Source organism: Hypanus sabinus, chromosome 10, assembly GCF_030144855.1.
Source record: "Hypanus sabinus isolate sHypSab1 chromosome 10, sHypSab1.hap1, whole genome shotgun sequence".
Classification (NCBI taxonomy): domain Eukaryota; kingdom Metazoa; phylum Chordata; class Chondrichthyes; order Myliobatiformes; family Dasyatidae; genus Hypanus; species Hypanus sabinus.
The window spans coordinates 34,701,204-34,728,460 of NC_082715.1; the positions used below are offsets into that span (position 1 = coordinate 34,701,204).

Consider the following 27,257-nt stretch of genomic DNA (forward strand, 5'->3'; position numbering starts at 1 on the left):
TGCTGCGGCACCATTCCACTGGGTGACAGGGAAGGGGGATAAAGTGAGAAGCTGGGGAAGGGTTAGGAGGAAGAAGTAAAAGGCTGAAGAAGTCTGATAGAAGAGGACAGAGGACCATAGGAGAAAGGGAAGGAGGAGGGGTAGGAGAATAGAAGAGAAGGGATAAGAGGGAAGCCAGAATGGGGAATGGAAAAAGAGATGAGGAGAAGGGTGAGGAGGATGTTAGCAAATATGGAAGGAATTGGGGTCTGGGGATCAGTTGACTATCTTGGGGAGGAGGCCTAGGATCAGGGTTCTATCATGAACTGTGGAAGGTCTTGTGTCTCAGACAATCAGGGAGATGGTAGACCTCAAGCAGTCAGTGGGAGTAAACCAGTCATTCTTGGGGCCTGGAACTGTAACAAGTTGAAACTTATACTAGTTTACTGATCTACTCCAGGCAAAGTGTTACTAAGTTGTCCTAGCGTAGATGCTACAGAGAGGTGCCAATGGTACCTGGAGAGCAAATGTGGCAAAAAAAACCTATTTTTGCTCTGATTAAAATTAATGTATATCAAAATTTGTCTGCAGCTTGATCGCCCATCCACTTGCACTTTAGCTCATATTGCTGAATGGGAAATCCAACACACCTCGCTTCAGAAGAAGCAGCTCATCGGGAGTGGTCACTTCGGAGAGGTGTGGGAAGGCACCTGGAACGGCACCACTGAGGTGGCCATCAAAGAACTGAAAGGAGGTCAGTCTCAAGTCAATACTTTAAAGGCTACGTGGGGATGAATGTAACAGAAATTTCATAGAACTCTTAATCTCCCACTCTACCTTGACAAAACTTTGGCAACCTTCAATAAATGCGCAATGGAGAGTATCCTAACTGGTTGCATCAGGGCCTGGTACGGAAATGCCAATGCCCAGGAAAAGGCTACAGGACATAGTGGACACAGCACAGTCCATCACAAGAAAAGCACTCACCACCATTAAATGGAGCACTGCCACAAGACACTAGCATCCATCATCTTGACCCCCACCATCTTGGCCATGCATTCTTCTCTCTTCTACCATTGGGTAGGGGGTACTGAAGCCTTAGGTCCCACACCATCCACTTCAGGAATAGTTATTACCCTACAACCATCAGGCTCCTTAAGCAGTGTTAATAACTGCATTCCCCACTTCTTCTGAACTGATTCTACAACCGTTAGACTCGCTTTCAGGGATTCTTTGCATCTCATGTTCTCAGTATGACCTTTTTATTTGCACTATTTGTCTTCTTTTACACATTGGTTACTTGTCAGTCTTTGCTTTTAATAAATTATTTTTCCCTGTAAGTGTCTGCAAGAAAGTGAATCTCACAGTATATATGGTAACATACACATACTTTGATAATAAGTTTTGTTTGAACTTCAAACTTTTGAACTTCATTTGTTTACTTCCACTACACCTTCGCTGAGGCTGTAACACTGTATTCTGCATTCTGTTTTATTTTTATAATATGTTAATATGGAACGATCTGTCTGGAGGGCACACAAACACTTTATCTTGGTCCATGTGACACCAATAAATTAATTCCAATTCCATTTGTATGTATTATTTAGAAAATATTTTAAGGTGAGTTCAATATTCAGTTCTTGTGAATATCTTAAATTGACTGTCATTCCAGATAATAAAGTAACTAAAATAACTGGGCCCAGAACACAAACACTCAAACATTATTTGTATTTTACATGTGCACAAGGGAAACAGTATGGCCCCTGTCACCCAGAATGTTCTGAAGTCTGAACTGATGATTTGTACAAAATTAGTTTCTCAGCTATGAATAGTGACCATTTGGTAAGTTGCACATGTTTGACTTCCTAACCCACAGGACCAATCACCATTCACAATGGAGGTGTTAAAAGTCTATCGAAACTTTAAGCTGACAACTGACAATATTTTGAAGTTAGTAAAGCAATTGTCCCTTAGTTGTTGGGTCTGTTTCACATTCTTCTGTTATTCCTATCTCGTCTGTCTCCAGCAACTTCCTGTTGTGCAAAGGGATGCTATGTCTTAGGAAAATATTTCAAGAAAAGTCTCACTACAGAGGTCTCACTTGAATACGTAGTGCTGCAGTTATCCCTGCCCTCCCATCTCATCTGTAGTAAGCGGAGATGACTCTGGCAGTCTCACTTGACCACAAATGCCTCAGGTTATTCTTACCTGGACGTCGTCTTTAACCCTTGCCTTACCACAACTTCCATATTACAGGCCCATCTTGGAAAACAACTGATGTCCTAACATTATAGAAAGGACAGAGGAACAAAATGAAAATACATATCCACATGCACCAGGAGTTGTTTAAAGCTCCTCAAAGAAAGTAACTTGGTAAAGATAGCTGTCTGTGAAAGGGCACGTGATGAGAGACAACAAAAATAAGAACATCACCTGAAACAGATCAGTAAAATGTATTTTCAAACTAACCAGTAGATGGTGCTACACCCCAGCAGACTGGCCAGCTGCAGGTGTGCGTTGAACAGTCGTTTTAGATCCGTGTGTTAAAGGAGGCAACGTGGTGTCGACAAGTGGACTAGGGTGATGCACAAGTGAATTACTTGGTGAATTAGTCTGTTCCTTCTGCAGATAGTGAGTAACCCCCACATGATCCCGCATAGAGATCCCACACAATCAAACCCCCTCTCCATTCTGGGCAGTCACAGGTGAGACCTGCCCATGAGTGGAGGGTGATGCTTCATTACTTCAATGAGATCTTGAGGCAGAAGTGTTTCTCCATCCTATTGGCAATCATTCCGAGGGCAGAGGAGAAAGTTTATTTCATGACAATCCACACAAAATGCTGGAGGATCTCAGCAACTCAATATGGAGGGGAATAAACAGTTTACATTGTAGACTGAGACATTTCATCCTAATGGTCCTGATGAAAGGTATTGTTTATTGATTGTTGATTGTTTATTCCCCTCCATAAATGCTTCCTGATTCATTGAGTTCCTCGAGCATTTTATGTGCATTGCTCAAGATTCCAGAGTCTGCAGAACCTCCTTCATTTACCTCAGGGCTCTGGTGTCTGTCAGGTACTCACCCAGCAGAGCGGATTGAACGTGACCAGCGATGTTGGTCTGAGAGAGGATGCAGACTTGGTTTATCTTGATCTGGAAGAGGAGGCCAAGTGTAGTGTATCTAAGTTTGCTGATGATACTAAATTGAATGCAGAGGATGCAGAGAGCCTGCAGAGAGATAGAGATAGGTTAAGTGAACGGGCAAGGGTCTGGCAGGTGGAGTACAATGTTGGTAAGCATGAGGTCATCCACTTCGGAAGGAAAAATGAAAGAGCAGATTATATCTAAATGGTAAAAATTTGCAGCATGCTGCTGTGCAGAGGGACTTGTGAGTGCTAGTGCAAGAATCACAAAAGGTTGGTTTGCAGGTGCAGCAGCCTATCAAGAAGGCCAAAACCTTCATTGCTAGAAGGATTGAACTTAAGAGCAGGGAGGTCATGCTGCAACTGTACAGGTGAGGCCCCACCTGGAGTGCTGTGTGCAGTTCTGGTCTCCTTACTTGAGGAAGGATACTCTGGCTTTGGAGGTGGTGCGGAGGAGGGTCACCAGGTTGATTCCAGGGATGAGAGGGTTAGACAATGAGGAGAGATTAAGTTGCCTGGGAACATACTCATTGGAATTCAGAAGGATGAGAGGAGATCTGATAGAAACATCTAAAATTATGAAAGGGATAGATAAGATAGAGGCTGGAAAGTTGTTTCCACTGGAAGGTGAGACTAGAACTAAGGGACATAGTCTCAAAATTCGGAGCAGTAAATTTAGGATTGAAATGAGGAGGAACTGCTTTTCCCAGAGAGTGGTGAACCTGTGGAATTCCCTGCCCAATGAAGCAGTGGAAGCTACCTCAGTAAATATTTTTAAAACAAGGTTGGGTCAATTTTTGAATAGTAGGGGAATTAAGGGTTATGGGGAAAAGACAGGTAGGTGGAAAAGAGTCCATAGTCAGATCAGCCATGAACTTGTCAAATGGCAGAGCAGGCTCGACAGGCTACATGGCCTGCTCCTGCTCCTGTTTCTTATATTCTTATGTTTACCTATGCTGATAACAGTTATCAGAGACACCATTGGTGAAACTTGTTTAGATCTTTGAGGATCCTGCTGCACTGTGGATAACAAACTTGGTGCCAAGTCAGAGCTGTTGATTTTTGAAAACTTTTTTTCCTTAAGCAAAGAAAGCCAATGCTCGGCTACCGAAGCAGCAGGTGATCTCATCGGCAAAGTCTACATTTTCTGACACTTGATTCCAAGGACTTGAAAATTGATCCATGCTTTCAGTGAATTCACCGTAAATCTCAGGTGTTGGAGAGCGTCATGTGGCAGGGCAGGTCACCGAGGACCTTTGTTGTCCAACAGTTTGATCTGAAGTCCATGTTTCAGTTTGTCCTGCTTGGTGGCACAATAATTTCAGCGCCGGACTCCGGAGCGAAGGTTCCCGAGTTTGAATCCGAGTCGGGTTGAGCGTCGAGCTGGCAACTCGGCCTCGTAAAAACAAGAATAACTTGCTACAGAAACACTGTCAAAAGATGGTGCCCCAATAACTCCATTGGCGAGTTAAGGACTATTCTTCTTCTCTTCCATATTTCAGTTCACTTCAACAAAGGTGTCAGTGACAACTTGGGGCATAAACTGCAAGTGAGCTCTCAGAATCAGAATGTGAAATATCTTCATTGTCATTGCATAGTACAATTTTCATGTACCAATACAGCCAAAATTGAGTTTGGTTTTGAGAATATGGTTTATTATCATTGACCTACACTCAGTTGCCATATTATTAGGAACCTTCTGTACCCGATAAGATGGCCACTGAGTGTATGTTCATGGTCTTCTGCTGCTGTAGCCCATCCACTCGAGGTTCAATGTGTTGTGCATTCAGAGATGCTCAAATGAACACCACTGTTGTAACGTATGTTCATTTGAGTAGCTGTCATACTTCTGTTAGTTTGAACCATTCTCCTCTAACCTCTCTCTTAAGTTATCCTTGCCCTCAGAACTGCTGCTCACTGGATGTTTTCACTTGGTGCACCACTCTCTGTAAACTCCAGAGGCTGTGGTGTGTGAAAATCCCAGGAGATCAGCAATTTCTGAGACACTCAAACCACCAACAGGTTACTCAGATCACGCCTCTTCCCCATCCTGATGTTTGTTCTGAACAACAACTGAACCTCTTCACCAATGTCTTCATTCTTTTATGCATTGAGTTGCTGCCACATGATTGGCTGATTAGATATTTGCCTTGATGAACAGATGTAAAGATGTATCTAAAAAAAAGTGACCACTGAGAGTATGTAATGAAATTTGTCAATTGATGCAGCGGTACAGTGCAATACACAAGAAAACTCAAGTCACAATAATAAATAAATAAATAAATAAATCTTGCACAAAAGAGCAAAGTTTGTGAGGTGGTGGTAATTGGTCCATGGACCATTCTGAAATCTGATGGGAGAGGGCAGTAAGCTGTTCCTAAGATATTGAGTGTGTGTCTTCAGGCTCCTGTACCACTTCCCTGATGGTGAGGAGAGGGCATGACCTTGGTGGTGAGGATCCTTAATGATGGATGCTGCCTTCTTGAGGTGTCACCTTTGACAGTAAGGAGGCTAGTGCCCATGCTAGGGCTGGCAAAGATTACAACCCTCTGCAGGATTTTCCAGTTCTCTGCATTGGCCCCTCCATTTCAGATGGTGATGCAGCCAGTCATAATACTCTCCATGGTACATCTGTAGAAATTTGCTGGAGTCTTTGGTGAGATACTAAATCTCCTATATTCCCAATGAAATGTAGCCACTACTGTGCCATCTTTGTAATTGCATCAATATGTTGGACCTAGGATAGATGTTCAGAGATGTCTGCAACCAAGAAATTGAAGCATCTTACCCTTTCCACTGCTGATCCCTCAATCCAGGTTGTTATTATGACACCACTCAGCCAGCTGATCTACCTCACTCCTGAACTCCTTTCAGGCAAGCACAATCTGCCTACTGCAGTTCAGTGTCCGAGGCTGTGGTGATTTTGGCTCTGAAGTAGATCTGACAGAAGTTGAGAGCTTCCTGCTTATCCTGCAGATTAACTCCTCTTTAAGTTGGAAGCCTGTTGAAGGCAAGTTGCCATTCTATAAGGCAGAAGACTGAGGAGACCTGGAACAATGACTCAGCTTGGCTTTATCCCAGTTTACAATAGAATTGAACCTGTAGCCAACCGTCAGTCTTATCCTCTTCAGCGGGGATTTTGTCTGCGAAAGAAGCCTTATTGCATTTCAGATAGAATGATGTGGGAAGGTCAATGAGAGTCAGTCAAATATAGGTACTTACTGTTTGTCTGTCCCCTTCTAATCTTGGCTTCTAGCTGTTTAGCACCAGAGGTTTCTGGACCAGAGATGGTATTGACAGCATCAATGCTTGGGTGTTGGTGAGTCGCCAGATTATGGTACATTTTTTCCTCTCTTCATCTGTTCTTTAGATTTTGACTTACAGATGTTTGTAGTATTGTTTATTTTCTGCTAAAGTGTGACGAAGGTTCATAAATTTGGAAGTTTGGAGAGGAGGGGATTTTAAACGGGTGAGTAGAAAAGGCAACAGCAGGTCGCTAGAGCGAAATAGAGATTTGACCAACGACCAATCGGCATTTGGGATTGATTAGTAAGAGCAAGTTAAAGGAAGGCAGGGCCTGTCATCATTTGAGTGGCCGGAGTCAGAGTGGTGAACTTGAGGGTTTAGCTCTTTGAGGTATCAGCAAGGAGAGGTTTCAGTCAGAGAAGGCAAAGGAAAGGAAAGTTCAAGGTTGAATTTTCTTTTCCTTCCCTTTATATCTGCTCAGTTAGGACAGTAGGGATGCCAGGCAGAATAGTTGAATGCTCCTCTTATGGGATGTGAGAAGGCAGGGAGACCTCCAGTGTCCCTGATGAAGTGCATCCAGTTGCAGCTTCTAAAAATCCATGTTAAGGAGTTGGAGCTAGAACTGGATGACCTCCAGATCATTTGGGAGGCTGAGGAAATGATAGACAGACATATAAAGAGGTAGATATACCCAAGGAGCAGGACACAGGAAGCTGGCTCAGGAAAGGGACAGGGGTTAAGGAGCCAGTGCAGAGTATCCCTGTGGCTATCCCTCAACAACAGGTATATCACTTTGGATACTGTCAAGGGGTTGACCTAACAGAGGAAAGCCATAGTGAGTTGGGTCTCTGGCACTGAGTGTGCCTCTGTGACTCAGAAGGGAAGGGGAAAGAAGATTCATGCTGTGATGATAGGAGACAGGAGATTTTATAGGTGAGAATAAGATTCCCAGATGACGTATTGCCTCCCAGGTGCCAGGGTCTGGGATATCTTGGATTGAGTCCTCAGTATTATTAAGTGTGGAGGGTGAACAGCCAGAAGTCATGGTCCATGTAGGTATTAATGACATGGGTATGATGAGTGATGAGATTCTGCACAGGGAGTTCAGGGAGTTAGGTGCTAAGTTAAAGAGCAGGACCTCCAGGGTTGTGATGTTAGGAGTGCTACCCATGTGTGAGTGAGACCAGAACTAGGAAGATTATACATTTAATACCTGGCTAACGAGTTGGTGTAGAAAGCAGGGCATAAGATTTTTGGATCACTGGGCTCTCTTCCAGGGAAGGTGGACCTGCACGGAAGGGACAGTTTACACCTGAACTGGAAGGGGACTGTTATCCTAGCAGGGAGGTTTGTTAATGCTGCTTGATGGGGCTTAAACTAGAGCTTCAGTGGGGTGGGAACCAGAATGCCAGAACAGTTAGTGGAGAGGTTGTGGAGGCAGATGTTGGTAAGGACCTCAGACAAAGTCAGGAATCAAAAGGTTAAGCGTGGTGCGACTACTGTCCTGAGCTGTGTATATTTCAATGCAAGAAGTATCGTAGGAAAGGTGGGTAGTAGTGCTGAAGATGAGGTAGCTGGTTTGCAAGCAAAGGCTGATGGGCCAAAACAGCAAGTCAACAGGATAAGTTGCAATGTAAAAATCAGGTAAAATCAAAACGGATGAATACAGGACAGAAACTGTTATATTTGAATGTGCGTAGTATACAGTTCAAGGTAAATGAACTTGAGGCACAGTTGCAGATTGTCAGGTATGGTGTTGTAGGCATCAATGACTCATGGCTGAAAAAGATTATAGCTGGGAGCTTAATATCCAAGGATACACATTGTATCAAAAGGACAGGCAGGAAAGCAGAGGTGGCAGCATTGCTCTGTTGTTTTTAAAAAAAAAACTCAAATCAAATCATTAGAAAGGGGTGACATAGGGCCAGAAGGTGTTGAATCATTATAGATAGAGCTAAGGAAGTGCAAGGGTAAAGAGACCCTGACGGGAGTTGTATACAGACCCCCAAACAGTAGTAAGGATGTGGTCTACAAATGACAATGGGAGGTAAAAAAATGCATGCCAAAGAGGTAATTTTACAATAGTCATGGGAAATTACAATATTCAGGTAGGTTGGGGAAATCAGGTTGGTGCTGGTTTCCAGGAGTTGGGATTTCTAGAGTACCTGTGAGATGGCTTTCCAGAGCTGCTCATGGTTGAGCCCACTAGAGAATCAACTATAATGGATTGTTGTGCAATGAACCAGAATTGATTAAAAGCTTAAGGTCAAAGGACCTTTATGGGCAAGTGATCATAAACAGTGATTAGAGATTGGTCGGTTTGAGGTTGTGAACATCACTGAGTCGTTGCTGAAAGAAGGCCATAGTCGGGAGCCTAACATCAAAGGATATACTTTGTATTGAAAAGATAGGCAGGAAGGCATAGGAAGTGGTGTGGCTCTGTTGGTAAGAGATCGTGTAAGGATCTTTAGAAAGGGGTGACATATGGTCAGAGAATGCTGTATCTTTGCGGGTGGAGTTAAGAAACTGCAAGGGTCAAAAAACCATTATGGGAGTCATATATAGGCCAGCTCCCTTTGCAATCTCTAGTGGCGGAATTCAGAACTCCAGGGCACAGCCTCAAAATTGAGGGGCAACCTTGTAGAACAGAATTAAGGAGGAATTTTTAAAACCAGAGATTAGGGTATCTGTAGAATGCTCTACCATAGACTTGGCCTCCACCACAGTCTGTGGGTATATTTAAGGCAGAAGTTGATCATTTCTTGATCGGTCAGGGCATCAAAGGATATTGTGAGAAGGCAGGTAAAAGGGGTTGAGTGAGATCTGGGAACAGCCATGATGGAATGGCAGAGCAGACTCAATGGGCTGAATGACCTAATTTTGCTCCTATGCCCTATGGTCTTATTACGATCGAGTTACTTTACTTTATTACTTTATTGCCACCAAACAATTGATACTAGAGCATACAATCATCACAGCGATATTTGATTCTGCACTTTGCAATCCCTGGAGTGCAAATCAATAGTAAATATAATAAAAATTTAAATTATAAATCATAAATTTAAAAAAAAGGGGAAGTAAGGTAGTGCAAGTCAAGTCTGGATATTGGGAAGGTACGGCCCAGATCCAGGTCAGGATCCATTCAGCAGTCTTATCACAGTTGGAAAGAAGCTGTTCCCAAATCTGGCCATAGAAGTCTTCAGGCTCCTGAAACCTTCTCCCAGAGGGAAGAGGGACAAAAATTGTGTTGGCTGGGTGGGTCGTGTCCTTGATTATCCTGGCAGCACTGCTCCGACAGCGTGCGGTGTAAAGTGAGTCCAAGGATGGAAGATTGGTTTGTGTGATGTGCTGGGCTATGTTCACGATCTTCTGCAGCTTCTTCTGGTCTTGGACAGGACAACTTCCATACCAGGTTGTGATGCATCCTGGAAGAATGCTTTCTACGGTGCATCTATAAAAATTAGTGAGGATTTTGGGAGACAGGCCAAATTTCTTCAGCTTTCTCAGGAAGTAAAGGTGCTGGGGGGCCTTCTTGGCAGTGGACTCTGCTTGGTCAGGTCATTTGTGATATTGACCCCGAGGATCTTAAAAGCTCTTGACCTGTTCCACCTGTACACCACCAATGTAGATGGGTTTGTGCGGTCCGCTACTCCTTCTGAAGTCAACAACCAATTCCTTCGGCTTGCTGATGTTGAGGGATAGGTTATTGTCTTTGCACCATGCTACCAGGTTGTTAATTTCCTCTCTGTACTCAAACTCATCATTACACGAGATACGGCCTACAATTGTGGTGCCTTCAGCAAACATATATTGAGTTCGAAGGAAACTTGGCTACACAATCATGGGTATACAGTGAGTACAGCAGGGGGCTGAGTACACCCTAAAATTTGAGAAAGAGAAGCTAAAGTCAGATGTATCAATATTACAGTGGAGTAAAGGGAATTATAGAGGCATGAGAGAGGAATTGGCCAGAATTGTTTGCACAAGAACACTGGCACAGATGACGGCAGAGCGGCAACGGCTGGAATTTCTTGTAGCAATTCAGAAAGCACAGAATATGTACATCCCAAAGAGGAAGAAGTATTTTAAAGAAAAGATGACACAACCATGGCTAACAAGCGAAGTCAAAGACAACATAAAGGCCAAAGGGAGGGAATCTATTAGAGCAAAAATTAGTGGGAAGTTTAAAGGATTGGAAAGCTTTTAAAAACCAACAGAAGGCAACTAAAAAAGTCATTAAGAAGGCAAAGATGGAATATAAAAGTAAGCTAGCCAATGATATTAAAGAGAATACCAGAAGTGTCTTCAGATACATAAATTGTAAAAGTGAGGCAAGAGTCAGACAGTTGGAAAGCAATGCTCGAGAGTTGGTAATGGGAGACAAGGAAATGGCAGACGAGCTCAATAAGTATTTTGCATCAGTCTTCATTGTGGAAGACGTTAGCAGTGTGGCAGACGTTCCTGGTGTCAAGGATCATGAAGTGTGTGAAGTTACCAATATGAGAGAGTAGGTTCTTGGGAAACCGAAAGGTCTAAAGGTAGATAAGTCATCTGGACCAGATGATGTGCACATCAGGGTTCTGAAAGAGGTTGCTGAACAGATTGCGGCAGCATTAGAAATAATCTTTCAGGAATCACTAGATTCTGGAATAGTTCTGGATGACTAGAAACTTCCAAATGTCACTCCAAGAAGGGAGAAAGGCAGAAAAAAGGAAACTACAGGCCAGTTGGTCCGGACTCAGTACTTGGAAGATGTTGGAGTTGATTGTTAAGGATGAGGTTTCTGGGTACTTGAAGCCACACAATAAATTAGGACATAGTCTGCATGGTTTCTCAAGGGAAAAACTTGCCTGACAAATCTGTTGGAAACTCTCTGAAGAAATAACCAGCAGGACAGACAAAGGAGATGTATACTGTACTTGGGTTTTCAGAAGACCTTTGAGAAGCTGCCACAAATGAGGCTGCTTAACAAGCTATGAGCCCATGGTATTACAGGAAAGATTCTAGCATGGATAAAGCAGTGGCTGATTTCAGGAGGCAAAGAGTGGGAATAAAGGGAGCATTTTTTTGTTGGCTGCCAGTGACTAGTGGTGTTCCACGGAGGTCTGTGTTGGGACCGATTCTTTTTATGTGATATATCAATGATTTGGATGATGGAATTGATAGCTTTGTTGCAAAGTTTGCAAATGATATGAAGATAAGTGGAGGGGCAGGTAGTTTTGAGGAAATAGAGAGGATACAGAATGACTTAGACAGATTAGGAGAATGACAAAGAAATGGCAGATGGAATACAATGTTGGGAAGTGTATGGTCATGCACTTTGGTAGAAGAAATGAAAGGGTTGACTATTTTCTAAGTGGAGAGAGACAACAAAAAACTGTTGTGTGGGTCTTGGGAGTCCTTGTGCAGGATTCCCTAAAAGTTAATTTGAAGGTTGAGCCTTTGGTGAGGAAGGCAAATGCAAAGTTGGTGTTCATTGTAAGAGGACTAGAATATAAAGCAAGGGTGTAATGTTTTGACTTTGAGGCCTCACTTGGAGCATTATGAGCAGTTTGGACCCCTTATCATGGAAAGGATGTGCTGAAGCTGGAGAGGGTTCAAAGGAAGTTCATGAAAATGATTCCAGGATTGAATGGCTTGTCACATGAAGAGCACCCAATGGCTCTTGCCCTGTATTCACTAGAATTCTGAAGAATGAGGGATGATCTCATTAAAACCTATCAAATGGTGAAAGACATTGATAGAGTGGATATGGAGAGGACCTTTCCCGTGTTAAGAGAGACTAAACCAGAGGATACAGCTTCAGAATGGAAAGCATCTTTTTAGAATGGAGATGAGGAGGAATTTCTTTAGCCAGAGAGTGGTGAATCTGTGGAATTCTTTACCACAGACAGCTGCGGAGATTAAGCCTTTATGTATATTTAAGGCAGGAGTTGATAGATTCTTGATTGGTCAGGACATGAATGAATACGGGGAGAAGGCAGGACATTGGAGCTGAGAGGAAAATTGGATCAGGCATGGTGAAATAGCAGAGCAGACTCGATGGGCCAAATGGTTTAATGCTGCTCTTACATCTTACGATCTATTGGCACCCTAAACCATGTCCTCTATCCACATGAGTCTCATGAGATGAACAAAACCACTAGGTAAAAACAAATATCTTTGAATGTCAGAGCGAGATATAATGAGTCAAAAGCCAAATGCAAAAGAAAGCGTCACTTAACAATGGTCTTCCAGAGAAGATCTACAAGCAAACCCACTTGTTCTCAAAATATCCTCTCTATTGTTGCTACTTCACTTCACTCCTTCTAGCTTAGTTGATCTATTACTAAGTGCCTGATGCACCATCAATAACTCACACTGAGACGTAAGGCGAGATATCGGCTTTTATTGACTGGAAGAAGGAACCAGGAGTGAGTGTCCATCATACTATGTCCTGGAGACTGAGGCCGAGCGTCAGGCCTCAGATCGCCTTTATACAGTGGCCTGTGGGAGGAGCCACAGGAGCATTCAGCAGGGGGCGTGTCCCGACAGGCACATAGTTCACCACAGTGCCAGCACCATTATGCAATTAAACACAATGTATTCAATAAAAGTTCACTTCTTGTTTCTCCAAATTCCTACGTGATACAAGTAGTCTGAAATCACGTTGGTGTTCAGACTTAAGCTGTCCATCAAAAACCAAAAAAAAAATTCTGAGGAAGCAACAGTTTCAAATTAATTTGTTGTCCAGTGTAAATGCAACAACTTTTCTTCTATCTAATTCGGCATGAGGTTTTATCTGTTTGCTCTGTTCTAATGAATTGTCTTTGCAGCTTAGTAGGCAGATTTGAAGTAAGTTAATGTGCTCAGTCTCCTTACTTCATGTTCAACACCATCCGAACCTCAGTCACTGTGCTGCAGTACAGTTCTCTGGTAAGAAAGTTATGACCATACTGATAAAAATAAAGTTACTTTCATGTCCTGGCAACCACACATCAATTGGAATGTGATAAATAGCCTGAGTCAGAGACCCATGCCTATTTATGATTTTGCTCCATTGTATGGAGAATGATGCAGAAGGTAGAAACAGAATTAGGGTGCAGAGAATATCTGAAGTAGCTCTGGTAGCGTACTACTAAATGGCATGATTCCTATCCCTGACTCACCCTTATCAGGAGCAAGGTCCATTGTTACCTGTGCAGTATCTCTATCGTAAAGCTTCCGGCTGAGCTCTTGCTCCCTGCAGTCTATGACCACACCAGCGTAGCGTTTTTTACTTTGACCATTCAGCACTATTAGAAACTGACTGGACTGGGAAGCAGGGCTGAGCGGCCCAGAGGTGGGGGGGGGGGGGGGGGGGGAGTCTGTAATTTTCACTGTGAGGTGCAGATGTTGATGTACAGGGGAAGAAATTTGTTGCCTGACATCCAACATGTCATTTTACCAAAAAAAAAGGTTGTTTGCGGCAGTAGTTCTGTGCAATACATAAAATGTAAAGGATATTAAGTACAAAATAGATTATAATAAGAACAAATGGCTCATTATTCTCTTTCGTTCTGGCAGTGGATTTACAGTCGAAGAAGAAATTCTTGGAAGAAGTTGAGATCATGAAGCAATTACGGCACGAAAGGTTGATCAAACTTTTAGCTGTGTGCACAGAAAGGGAACCATTTTGTATAGTGACAGAGTTAATGACAAAAGGAAATCTCCACAAGTATCTCAAGTGTAAGTCAATTACTGGATTTTATCTTTTCTTTCCTTTATATGTAGCCATGAGAATTGATGGGCAAATCAACAGTTATCACTAATCTTAACCACTATATGAGCTGAGTAAAACATGATTTACAGAAAAAAAAATGTGAAAACATTATAATGGATTTTACAGAATGGAAATCTGTGTCCATAGCCCCAAAGTTTAGTGATTTGTACTTTCAGCTCAGGTCAACTGAGGGTTGTATTCTTGTTAGCATGCATCAGGACATTACTTTAATTTTCTACATTTAAACTACCAAAAGCAGTGCCCTTGTGGGGTAATTGCTTCATCATGAGCCACTGGTAATGTTCCTGAAGACTGGAAGATGTTATTGTTCCTTTGTTTAAGAAGGGTAGCAAAGACAAGCCAGGGAACTACAGGCTTGTCAGTCTGACATCTGTAGTGGTGAAATTACTGGAGGGAGTACTGAGGGATAGGATCTACCACTACCTGAATGGACAAAGTCTGATTAGGAAGAGTCAGCATGAAATCTGAGTTTTGTTTTGAAGAGGTAACCAAAAGGGAAGATGGGCATGGGAGTAGTGGATCGGACATTAACAAGGCTCGCAACAAGATCCCCCCAGCAGACTGGCCTAGAAGGTTAGGACCACTGGAATCCAGGGACAGCTGGTTAGGTGGATTCAAAACCTGCTCTGAGGTAGGAAGCAGAGGGTGGTAATTGAGATTTCTTCTTGGATTAGAGACCAGTGACTAGTTGTGTGCCACAGAGGTTGTTGTTGGAACCCTCATTATTCATCATTTATTGAAATCCTATGGATGCAAACAAGATGGCACAAAATTAGGAGGTGTAGAAATTGAAGAAGGTTATTGTAAATTGCAGGGGTCTCATCAGTTGGCGAAATGGGCCATGGAGTGGCAAATGGATTTCAATACAGGTAAGTATGAGGTGATGCATTTTGTGAAGTCAGACCAGCTTAGGACATGGTGAATGGTAGGGTACGAGGGAATGAGGTGGAACAGGGAGACCCCGGAGTACAAATCCATACTTGGCTGAAATCTACGTAACAGGCAGACTGGTTGATGAGAAAGGCATTTAGTCTGCTGGTCTTCATCACTCAGGCATTCAGGTGGGACATTATGTAGCAGCTGTACACGTCATTGACACTCAGAGCACAGTGTGCTGTTGTGATCATCCTGTTATGGGGAAGATGTGGTTAAACTGGACAGAGTGCAGAAGAAATTTACGAGAATATTACCAGGACTGGAGGGCATGAGTAATAGAGAGACACAGGCCAGGGCTAAGTTTTTACTTCTTGGATTGTAGGAGAGTTAGGGGCATCCTTATAAAAATATTTTAAATTTTGAACAACATAAATTGTAAGGTGGATGGTAATAGTATTTCCCCAGAGTAGTGGGCACATTTTTACCGTGAGAGGGGAAACTTATTCTATGCAGAGGGTGAGGAGTACGTGGAACAGCTGCCAGAAAAGGTGGTTGAGGTAAGTGCAATAGTATCACTTGAGGAGCACTTGGACAGGTAAAGGGCAGGGGTGGGAGGGAGGGGGAGGTGGAGGTGGTACTCACGTGGAAATTGGTACTAGATGGGAGAGCACTGTAGCCAGCATGAAGAGCCTGTAATTGTGTTGTACTGCTCTGTCTCTATGCTATTCCTGATTCGAGACATTATGCTGCTGATAGTTGGGAGGGATGATCTGGATTAGAGAACATGTCTAACCAGGAAAGGATGTGTGAGCTGCAGCTTTTCTGTTTGAATCAACTGAAGATGAGAGGCAACTTGATGGAGATGTGGAAAAGAGGGACCCTGGTTTCAGTTCACTGAAGTACGAGTCTTCAGTCTCACATTTGGAGATGAAGTGATGTGTTTGGTGTAAGTAATCCTCAGTTCAGGGGAAGTGTTCATGGATGGAGTTTGATTGGAAAGACTGATCCCTTAGGATTCCCAAGTTCTCATCCCTGGGCAAGCTTTGGGGAGGAGTTGCCTTGATATCCATTTGGCTCTATCGTGTCATAGCAAGTTCAGGCAGAGACACTGGGAAAAAAAGTAAAACCCAGCCTCTGATGGTTTGATTCTTCAGTAAGAAGGATCCGAGGGGTGTCACAGTGCAGAGAGAGACAGGCTATCAATCATTCCAAAATGTTCAGGCAAGGTATTTTTATGGACAGCATCAAGGAACATCTGTTACACCTGTTGTGGGCAGCATATGAAACAGCAAGAATAAACAAGCCAGTTGCAAAGTATCTGAGCCTTGGGTATACAGGTCTGGTGGCAAAGGAAAGCAGCAAGTTAAAGTGTGATGGAGCATCAATACCCAGTAATCTTAGTCACTTGCCTTATGAGATATTTGCAAGTCCAGACAATTTAAACCTGTTTCTAATACGAAATCTTCTGATTCATTTTACAGCTCATTCAGAAACAAGGAATCTGGAATTTTCTTTGCTCAATGGCTTTGCCATTCAGGTCTGAAGATTTACCTCCTCGCTCAGCATAAAATAAAGAGGCTATGAGGAAAAGTGACATCTGTATGCAGATGTGTTGGAGAAAGGAGGAAGGGAGTTCTTTTTACATTATATGTTAATGACTTGGATGATGAAATTGATGGCTTTGTTGCAAAATCTGCAGACGTTAAGTGCAGAGGCCGGTATTTTGATCAAATACAGAGGCTACAGATTAGGAGAATAGGCCAGAAAATGACAGAAGGAATACAGTGTCAGGAAGTGTATGGTCATGCACTCTGGTAGAAAAAATGAATGGTCGATTGTTTTCTAAATGGAGCGAAAATATCAAAAACTGAGACGCAACGTGGCTTGGGAGACCTTGTGCAGGATTTCCTAAAGGTTATGTCGAGGTTGAGTCTGTGGTGAGGAAGGCAAATGTGATGTTAGCGTTCATTTCCAGAGGACTAGAATATAAAAAACAAGGATGTAATGTTGAGACTTCATAAAGCACTGGGAGTACTGTGAGCAGTTTTCAGCCCCTTATCTTAGAAAGGATGTGCTGAAACTGGAGAGGGTTCAAAGGACGTTCACGAAAATTATTCCAGGTTTAAATAGCTTGTCATATAAAGAGCTTTGGTTGGCTCTGGCCCTGTGTTCAGTAGAATTCAGAAGAACGAGGGGTAACCTCATGAGTAGATGTGGAGAGGATGTTTCCTATGGTGAGAGAGTCAAAGACCAGAGGATCCAAGCCTTAGAATAAAGGAATATCCTTTTAGAGCGGAGATGAAGAGGAATTTCTTTAGTTAGAGAGTAGTGAATCTGTGGAATTTGTTGACACAGGTAGCTGTGGAGGGCAAGTCTTTATGTATATTTAAAGCAGAGGTTGATAGATTCCTGATTGGTCAGGGCATGAGGGGATATGGAGAGAAGGCAGGAGAGTGGCCTGAGAGGGAAAAATGGATCAGCCATGATGAAATGGCAGAGCAGACTCAATGGGCCAAATGGCCTAATTCTGCTCCTATGTCTTATCCTAAATAATATTTTACGCACAAAATAGAATTTTACTAATATATAGGACACTCCTAATTAGTAGAAAGCTTATTTAAGCATTGAATAACTTCAAATTTACTCGAAAGAGTATAAATTTGTTTGCCACAATAAAATACAGACAGGAAAGAAGAACATTGAAGGTGCTATAAGGCTAAAGCAGTGCTAGCAATCACCAATTGAGTTTCAATTACTGTCACTATCTGAAAGTTTTTTTTTACAATCTCCCTGCACAGGTTTCCTCTTGGTGCTCTGGTTTCCTCCCATATTCCAAAGATGTATGCAGTTAGATTTAGGGTTAGTGAGTTGTGGGTATGCTATATTTTCACCCGAACCAGAGAGACACTTGTGGGCTGCCCCATGCATAATCTATGGACTGTGTTGGTCGTTGATGCAAAACAATGCATTTCAGTGTACCTTTTGATGTACATGTGTCAAATCAGAACAACTTTTATCTCAATATTTAAAACAAAAGCACTCAGGCCAGAGTTATGTAGAAAATCATAGTAAGTAGGGAGAGTCCATCTACAGGTTTGGAAGATATTACAGTGTAAAAAGACAGGCTTTTTCCACTGAGGCTAAGGGAGAAAAAAGAACAGAGGACATGGGTTAAGGGTGAAGGGGGAAAAGTTTAAAGGGAACAATGGTGGGAGTGTGGAATGAGCTGCCAGATGAAGTGATAAATGTGGGCTCACTTCTAACATTTAAGGAAAACTTGGACAGGTACATGGATGAGAGGTGTATGGAGGGATATGGTCCAGGTTCAGGTCAGTGGGGCCAGGCAGAAAAATGGTTCAGCGCAGCCAAGAAGGGCCAAAAGGCCTGTTTCTGTACTGTAATGTTCTATGGTTCTATGGAGGAGAGCTGGGTGGGAATAGTCTAATGGGAACACACAACAGCTCTGCACAAGAACCCCCAAGATTAGCAATATTATCTTCTTTACTTGTGCTGGATGTGCATAAGAAGGTGGGGGGGGGGTGTGTGTGTGTGTGCGCGTGTGTGCGCTCTGTTGTCTTCAGTTTAGCAATAAGTGACTGGGAGTGCACGTATCTCTTGAAGCTTTTGGGTAAAAAATGTGAAATGGTTAAATGTTATTTTCATGGAATAAAAGAAGCTGAAAATAAAAGGAAATAAATAATGTCCTCCATATCTCCCTCTTTCTCTGTATAAAGAATGCTCTCAGCAAGTTATAGCAAGTTTCGACTGATGATTTCAATTTATAATTGAATAGTTTTGAATAGTAGGATTATGATGTAAAACAGTGTAGATTAATAGCTCTAGCAATATTTCCCATATTATAGATTGCAGAAGGAATGGTCTACCTTGAAGAGAAATGTTGCATTCACAGGGACCTACGGTCTGAAAATATCCTCCTTACAGAAATGCTCTGTTGTAAGATCTCTGACTTTGGCCTTGCACGCCTGCTTAAGAATGATCACGACTGGATGGCACCTGGTAAGATCGGCTTTAACTTGCCATACAAACAGCTTTTAACCGGTCAGCATTTGGTGCAGAATGTGCTCTTCTTGATCTCGCTCATTAATCAATCATCAAATTATAAATGAGAATTGGCTGCCATCAGAACAGACACTGGCCGATGTTTCCATCCATTCAAACCAAAATGGAAAAAAGATGAGCGCATAAGAAATAAAACAAGGGCATAAGAAGGGATGGCCATTTGGCCCCTCAAGCTGGTTCCACCATTCCTCAGGACCTTTGACAACCCTTTGATTCTATTACATCCAGGAGTTTTCTAAATCTGTTGCAATTTTCATTGAGATCTCCTCGAGCTCAAGTACAGCTTCTATTCCATTTGTATAAGACTCTTGAATGGGTCTCTTATACAATAAAGATGAAGTCCTTATCTCTCAACCTGACTCGTCATAACCTTTGTATTTTATTTGTCTACTTGTACTCCATTCTCTCTAACTATAATACTGTGTTTCTGTATTATGTCATTGCTTTTCCCTTAATACTAGCTATATGAGCTTATGATCTGCCTGAATGACAAGCAAACAAAGCTTTTCACTGTGTCATGGTACATGTGACAATAACAGACCAGTTATCATTTGCCTTCCTGTCATCCTCCAGAAATTGCAAGCCCTCATACACCAAATCCACTCTCCCCAGAACCAGTCCAGTGAAAGTTTAGTGCACTCCCCTCATGGCAAGTATCCCTTCTTAGGCAACACATCAGGGCCCTGGTTCCCATGCTTCTCTGAAATTTACTAGCTTCACTTGAAAACTTATTGTGCTACCTTACTGTGTAATCTCAAAAATAAAAGTGATTTACAAATGTGCTAGAGTATTAATTGGATGACATACCGTAGTCTGGAAAATCTGCTAGTCCGTTATCACCAAAGCCCTGCATATGTGGGATTAATGGAGTTCTACTGTATTTTACCCTAGAATTTTATCCTGTCCAAAGAATTTCAGCCTTCGAAGGTTAATTTAATATCAGAGAATGTATACAGTATACAACCTGAAACTTGTACTCTTCACAGACATCCAAGAAACAAGAAACCCCATAGAATGAAAGACAGAAACATCAAAGCCCTGAAGCTTCCCTTCCCCCAGCAGCAAAAAGCATCAACCTACCCCCCCCCCCACTTGTGCCAGCAGAAGCACCAGGACCATCACTCCCCACCATGCAAACATCAGCAAAAGCCCCCCCAAAGAGATCCTGATCCAGAGTCCATCAAATCTATAGTTCATAACATGTGACAGCCTCTCTCCCTCCAGCCTTGGAAGTACAGTTGTAAGATAAATAATGAGAGTTTCCTGCAAATTTTTCTATCCAAAATGTAATGAATCAAAGAATATTTTACATAATATTCTGCCATATTAAAATTTTTGTTATGTTTCTCATAGATTGTAAAGTTCCAATTAAGTGGATGGCACCAGAAATTTTCCTTGAATATAGTTACACTGTAAAGTCTGATGTCTGGTCTTTTGGTGTCCTGCTGACAGAAATTGTGTCATATGGTGAGGCTCCATTTCCAGGTATGACATGCACATCACCAGTAAAGTTTTGGAGATAACTAGCAGGTGTTATGAATTCATGGACATTTGTTGTGCCCTTGTAAAAGTGTATAACACTTTACAGCTCTGGTTTTATTTGAAACAGATAAAAGTATACTTGAGTTTGTAAATGACTTATTGAATGGAATAGACGTCTCTCCTCCCGCCTGCTGCCCAGACAGCCTTAATGATATTGTGCTTCAGTGCTGGAATCGGAATTCAGATGAAAGGCCAACATTTAAAGACCTTCAAGCCATGCTATTGAAATGCAGTCCAATGCTAAAAACAGAAGAATTACTTCTATCAACACTGGAATGCAACAGTAAGCAGAATAAAATTCTTTCTACTCAACTACACAATGATTTGCACTAAATTGTAAACCAGCTCTGAAAACCGCAGCAATAATCCTGTTCCTTCATTCTATCTGTAGTCTGCACTTCCTGAAAACAAGTTAATGCTTTCGTCTTGTTTTGTGACAGGTAAGAAACTGGGAAAATGGCACAGCATTTAACACACTTGAAAAACAAATCAAATTGCATCAGCTACCAACAAGAGTAGGATGGGGATCCTGGATGAACGTTCATACTGCATGTTCAAACAATATAAATACAGAATTGTAAATCTGAGAGCACTTGTCTGGAAATAGCAATGTCAAACCTCATTGAAGGATTCATGCTCTTCAAAAATAAGACCATAGGAACTTAAGATGTAGGAGCAAAATTAGGCCATTTGGCCCATTGAGTTGCTCCACCATTTCATAATGGCTGATCCAATTTTCTGATCCTGCCTTCTCCCCATATCCCTTCATGCTCCGAACAATCAAGAATCTATCAACCTCTGCCTTAAATATCTGAAGCCTTGGCCTCCACAGCTGCTTATGGCAAAGAATCCCACAGATTCACCACTCTTTGGCTCATCTCCATTCTAAAAGGTCGCCCCTCGATTCTGACTTTGCATCCTTTAGTGTCAAGTGACATTAGAATCTTAGACCAATGTCATATGCTACAACAAAAATAGCCCCAAGGATTATTGTAACACTTTTTACCACAAAATTCAGGACAACTCTTTTTTTCATATACAGCACTCAAGTATATCATAAGTATTGTTTATATGGAAGAACTGTGCAAACATCCAAGTAAATGGCAGTGTTTTAAGCAGGCTTCCGAGATCCCTGGAACCTATCTAGCCATCAGCCTTTTCAGCAATTACAGACAATCTAATACAGTACAGAGTTTACCAAATGCAGTCCCATCTAGTGCCTTTACAATTGCAGGAAGACACAAATCCTTTCAAATAAAGGCCAACGTGCAATTTGTCTTATACAGAACTTCTCATTTCATAAAACAATTAGGCAATTCTAATCAGGTAGGTACTGAATACACAAACAGTTGAAACTCTGTAGATGCTGGAAATGCTGGAAATGCTGGAGAAACTCAGCGTACGGTCAATGTTTTGGGCTGAAACCCTTGGGTAGGACTGGAGAAAAAGAGCTGCGGAGTAGATTTTTATATGGCGGGGAGAGAGAAATGCCAGGCGATGGGTGAAACTTGGAGGTGGAAGGATGAAGCAAAGAGCTGGGAAGTTGATTGGTGAAAGACAGAAGGCCATGGAAGAAAGAAGAGGGGAGAGAACACAAGAGGGACTGACTATAAAGTTAGCACAAATGTGTTAAGACATTTGTCAAGGAAACAAACAACACAGCTATTCGGAAGAAATCCATTTGGCCAGAGCAGCAGCCATGGGAGCTGTGTATTGTGAGACTATGATGACACCTTATCTGTTCCGTACACTGCCTTCCCATTCTCACCAACTTTTCACTGCCAACTTTCAGGAAGGTGGAGAAAATCAATCAAACTGGGTTAAATTTCAAAACAAGAAGGTAAGGTTGCTTTTATTATGTGATTAACATACTTTAATTATCTACAAAGAAGCAAAGGTGTGTTAGTAATTCAAGTATGTTAATTGCACAATATATGTCACTGTACCTATCTGTTTGCCTCTGCCTGTTTGATAATTGCAACCAGGAGGTCAGGATGAGGGCTGTGCAAACATTAGCAAGCCATCCCTAATTGCCCTTGCGAAAGCGATGATCCATCACCTTTGATCCACTACAATCTTTCCGGTGAAAACTTCGCACTTGATGTCCTGCCATCAGCCAATCTACCACCATACCTTTGGTGTCTTCTTGCAAGTCAAGTATGTAATCAGACACTGGAGCAGTCCCAGTAGTACACTATTGATTATGTGCTGCCATCTGGGAAAACACCTGCTCTCTGTTTCCTGTTATCTAGCCAATCTTCTGCCCTCTCAAATGAGTTACCTCTTAGACTAGACTTTTTACTTTCTACAATAACGTTTGATTAAATATCCTTTCAAATGCCTTCTTGACATCTAATGATTCGATGGATCTACCTTTATCCACAGCACACTTCTTGAAAGAAACCTGATAAACTGGTTAATCGTAGTTTCCTTTCAACCAACTGTTCACTTTGCCTGAGTAATTTAAATTTTGCTAAGTGGACTGCTATTATGTAAATAATTATACGTCCCAATGTTTCCAAACATTTCCCCATAAGACATGTTAAGACATTTAATCTGTAGATCCCTGTCTTCTGTCTCTTAAGTAAATAAGTTGCAACCCAGAAAAAAACCTCTCTTAATCTAGCAAATTCTGGAGAATTAAAATCAATTCCTCAACTATCTTACTAGCTATTTCTTTTTTTTTAAAGATCCTATGATGAAGTCCTTGGGGAACCAGAGAGTTTTCAGTCTGGATCTCCATCAATTTGTTCAGTACCACTTTCCTGGGGATATTAAATTTCCTGAGTTCCAATTTTGATTTACAGCTATTTCTGGGGTGTTACTTCCTATAGTGAAGACTGATGCAAAATAATCTTTAACTCTTCTGCCTCCTTTTTACTTTATATCAATGATTTGGATGATACAAAAGCAAGGATGTAATGTTGAAACATTATAAAGCACTGGTGAGGCCTCACTTGGAATATTGTGAGCAGGTTTGGGCCCCTTATAAGACCATAAGACATAGGAGCAGAATTAGACCATCTGGCCCATTGAGTCTGGTCCGCCATTCAATCATGGCTGATCCTTTTTTTTAAATCTCCTCCTCAGTCCCAGTTCACAGCCTTCTCCCTGTAATCTTTTATGCCATGTCCAATCAAGAACATATCAATCTCTGCCTTAAACACACCCAACGACCTGGCCTCCACAGCTGCACGTGGCAACAAATTCCACAAATTCACCACCCTTCGGCTGAAGAAATCTCTCCATATCTCTGTTTTGAAAGGGCACCCCTCTATCCTGAGGCTGTGCCCTCTTGTCCTAGACTCTCCCACTATGGAGACATCCTTTCCATATCTACTCTCTAGACCTTTCAACATTCAAAAGGTTTCAATGAGATTCCCCCTCAGCCTTCTGAATTCCAGCGAGTACAGACCCGGAGCCATCAAACGTTCACAGAAACATAGAAAGCCTTCAGCCCAATACAAGCCCTTTGGCCCACAATGCTGTTCCTTGTATGATGATCCTCATTTTAGAAGGGATGTACTGAAACTAGAGCGGGTACATAGGAGGTTCATGAAAATGATTCCAGGATTGAATGGCTTGTCATATGAAGAATGTCCGATGGCTCTTGGCTTGTATTCACGAGAATTCAGAAGAATGAGAGATGACCTCATTGAAACCTATCAATTGGTGAAAAGCCTTGATAAGAGTGGATGGGCCAACTGGCCTAATTCTGCTCCTATATCTTATGGTCTTATAGTCTTCTTGTTTACCAGTGTATGAACTATGTAAACTCTCTTTATCTGTATTTATATTGCCAAATATTTATAGTTTGTGCTCTAATTTTGTCTTTATTAATCTTTTGAACATATATTTTATAATTTTTTTTCTGACCTGCCACCCTTCTCTGTGTTATTGTTTTAAGTGGCTAACTATATTTAAGTTCTTACATTTCCTGGAATTTTTCTTTCTCTTTGGATCGTATCTATACAGTGTATTATGGAGGATTCCCTCATCTGCCATTCTATTGTCATGAATGGATCCTTTAATCTAATCTACCAGTTCACCCTGGCAAGCATTCCTTTCATGCCCTTATTTAACTTGAAAATACTAGCTTTGCATTATTCTTCACTCTTTAACTTCTTGATCTTAAAATTAAATCTTTTCAAAGAAACTACTCCCACAATATTCTGTCAGCTCCGATATAATTTTATCCATCTGTTTTTCCTGTCTATATAGATTTTAAATTCTGTTAACTTTCCCCTGTCCCCCTTTACTCTATTTCCTTTCCCCATTCCGGCTCCCCTCTTACCCGTTCTTTTCACCTCACCTGTCCATCACCTCCTCCTTCCCCTTCTGCCATGGTCTATTTACCTCTCCAATTAGATCCCTTCTTCTTCAGCCTTGTACCTCTTCCACGTATCACCTCCCAGCTTCTCACTTCTTCCCCCCCTTGCCCCACCCACCCACCCACCTGGTTTCACCTATCACCTGCCAGCTTGTGCTCCTTCATCTCACCCTACCTTATTCTGGCTTCACTCCCCCTTCCTGATGAAGGCTCTCAGCCTGAAGCATCAACTGTTCGTTTCTCTCCTTATTGCTGCCTGACCTGCCGAGTTCCTCCAGCATTTAGCACATGTTGCTCTGAATTTCCAGCATCTGCAGAATCTCGTGTTTTGGCCTGCCAAACGTAGACTCCTGCTGTATCATTCTGCTCAGCATTTCAGCCAGCATCTAGAAACATTAACTGGCATTACTTATGATGTCACTTCTCACCCCTGGCATTGACAGCAAGGCACAGAAGAATCATTATATTATAACATATATATCTTCATCTCAGCTCTACAATAGTAAACATTGTAAAGGTACCTGTCCATCGAGGTGCAGGCTACTTTTAAATGGTGATAATCTCACTGAGCTTCCCATCTTCTGAACAGGTATCATGATTAGGTGTGCAACTAGCAATGGTACCTCCTACAGAGTAATAAAGCCAGATCACAACAGTAGATTGGTTCTTCCAAAGCTGTCAGACAGAGCATGACCTGTAGATTTACAGCACCTGCAAAAGTCACCCCAATGATTTAAAAACTATATATTAAGCAAGCTGTATTCTTCAGTTTTGCCATAATTGATTGGTACATAGTCCAGTAACAGTTAATATTATCTGGTCCAACTCGTACCATTCAGTTTATGTATAAACATAGTTGATTAAAAATAATGAATTAGTAATTATGATCTCAAAACTGATGATGATTTTGCACTGAGAATACACAGTGATTAATTGGGGACTTCCAACAAACTGAGGCGTGAATTCCAAATGGGACCAACTTCCACAACCACAATTTGAACACAGCTCACTTATTTTGGGTCTGTAAGGGTTTTTAACCATTGAGCACATCCACACAGAGCGCTGACACAGGACAGCAGCATCCAGCACCAGAGACCCTCACCAGCTATCTCATGCTCTCTTCTCACTGCTGGCATCAGGAAGAAGGTACAGGAACATCAAGGCTAACACCTCCAGGTTTAGGGACACTCATTACCCTTCAACCATCAGGCTTTTGAACCAAACGGGAGAACTTCACTTGCCCCATTACTGAGATGTTCCCACAAACAATGGACTCACTTTCAAGGACTCAATATCTCATGTTCTCAATATTTATTGCTTATTTATTTATTTATTTATTATTATTAATTTCTTTTCATACTTGCACAATTCATTACCCTTTGTACACTGGTTGTCCACCTTGTTGGGTACAGTCTTTCACTGATTCTATTATAGTTATTGGGTTTATTGAGTGTTCCCATGAGAAAATGAATCTCAGGGTTGTATATGATGACATATCTGTACTTTGATAATAAACAGATAATTACAGAAATACTAAAAATAAATCTCATACATTTTACGAATTTCTTTTGTATCTATGTCAGTAAAGTCTTTGTAAATATGTATATTATTGTAATGTTATAAATAAATGCCAAGTAACTTAAGAAATCCACCTTGTCAGTAATTTCTGTAGATCCATTTCTCGACGAATCTAAAAAGGAAAATATAACATAGAACTCAACAGCACAGTACAGGCCTTTGGGCCACAATATCGTACCGACCTTTTAACCTACTCTTAGATCAATTCCTTTGACCTAGACCTCCATTTTTATAAAACATAGAACACTAACAATTTTGTTTCAAGACTTGGTAGAAATCGATAGACCAAGAAGAGTATTTAAATAATCTACATATAATATTGATAAAAATCTAGTTATATATTATTTGGTTTCGAAGGATAAGGACTTGCTGACAATTAACAGTGGCGCACCTCAGGGATGTGTGCTTCGCCCACTGCTCTACTCTCTCTACACCCATGGCTGTGTGGCTAGGCACAGCTCAAATGCAATCTATAACTTTGCTGATGGTTGTTGGCAGAATCTCAGATGATGATGAGAAGGCGTACAGCTAGTTGAGTGGTAACATAGCACCCACCTTGCAATCAACGTCAATAAGACTAAAGAGCTGATTTTGGACTTCAGAAAGGGAACACACACCGGTCCTCATAGAAGGATCAGAAGTGGAGAGAGTGGGTCATTTCAATTTCCTGGGTGTTCACAACTTAAGCCTGGTCCCAAAATATCAACGCAGCTATAAAG

General features: G+C 41.7%; 1 protein-coding gene across 1 annotated transcript in view; it reads left to right on the forward strand.

Annotated features, from left to right (window-relative positions):
- Positions 1-26,593, forward strand: part of si:ch73-340m8.2 (tyrosine-protein kinase SRK3) — a 44,951-nt gene extending 18,358 nt beyond the window's left edge. The window contains exons 4-10 of the mRNA XM_059981643.1: positions 571-733; positions 13,916-14,077; positions 16,490-16,545; positions 18,872-19,025; positions 20,442-20,573; positions 20,698-20,913; positions 21,071-26,593. Of these exons, the coding sequence (XP_059837626.1) occupies positions 571-733; positions 13,916-14,077; positions 16,490-16,545; positions 18,872-19,025; positions 20,442-20,573; positions 20,698-20,913; positions 21,071-21,102 (915 nt within the window). The 3' untranslated portion in view covers positions 21,103-26,593. The remainder of the gene's footprint in view (positions 1-570; positions 734-13,915; positions 14,078-16,489; positions 16,546-18,871; positions 19,026-20,441; positions 20,574-20,697; positions 20,914-21,070) is intronic.
- The last annotated feature ends 664 nt before the right edge of the window (positions 26,594-27,257 follow it).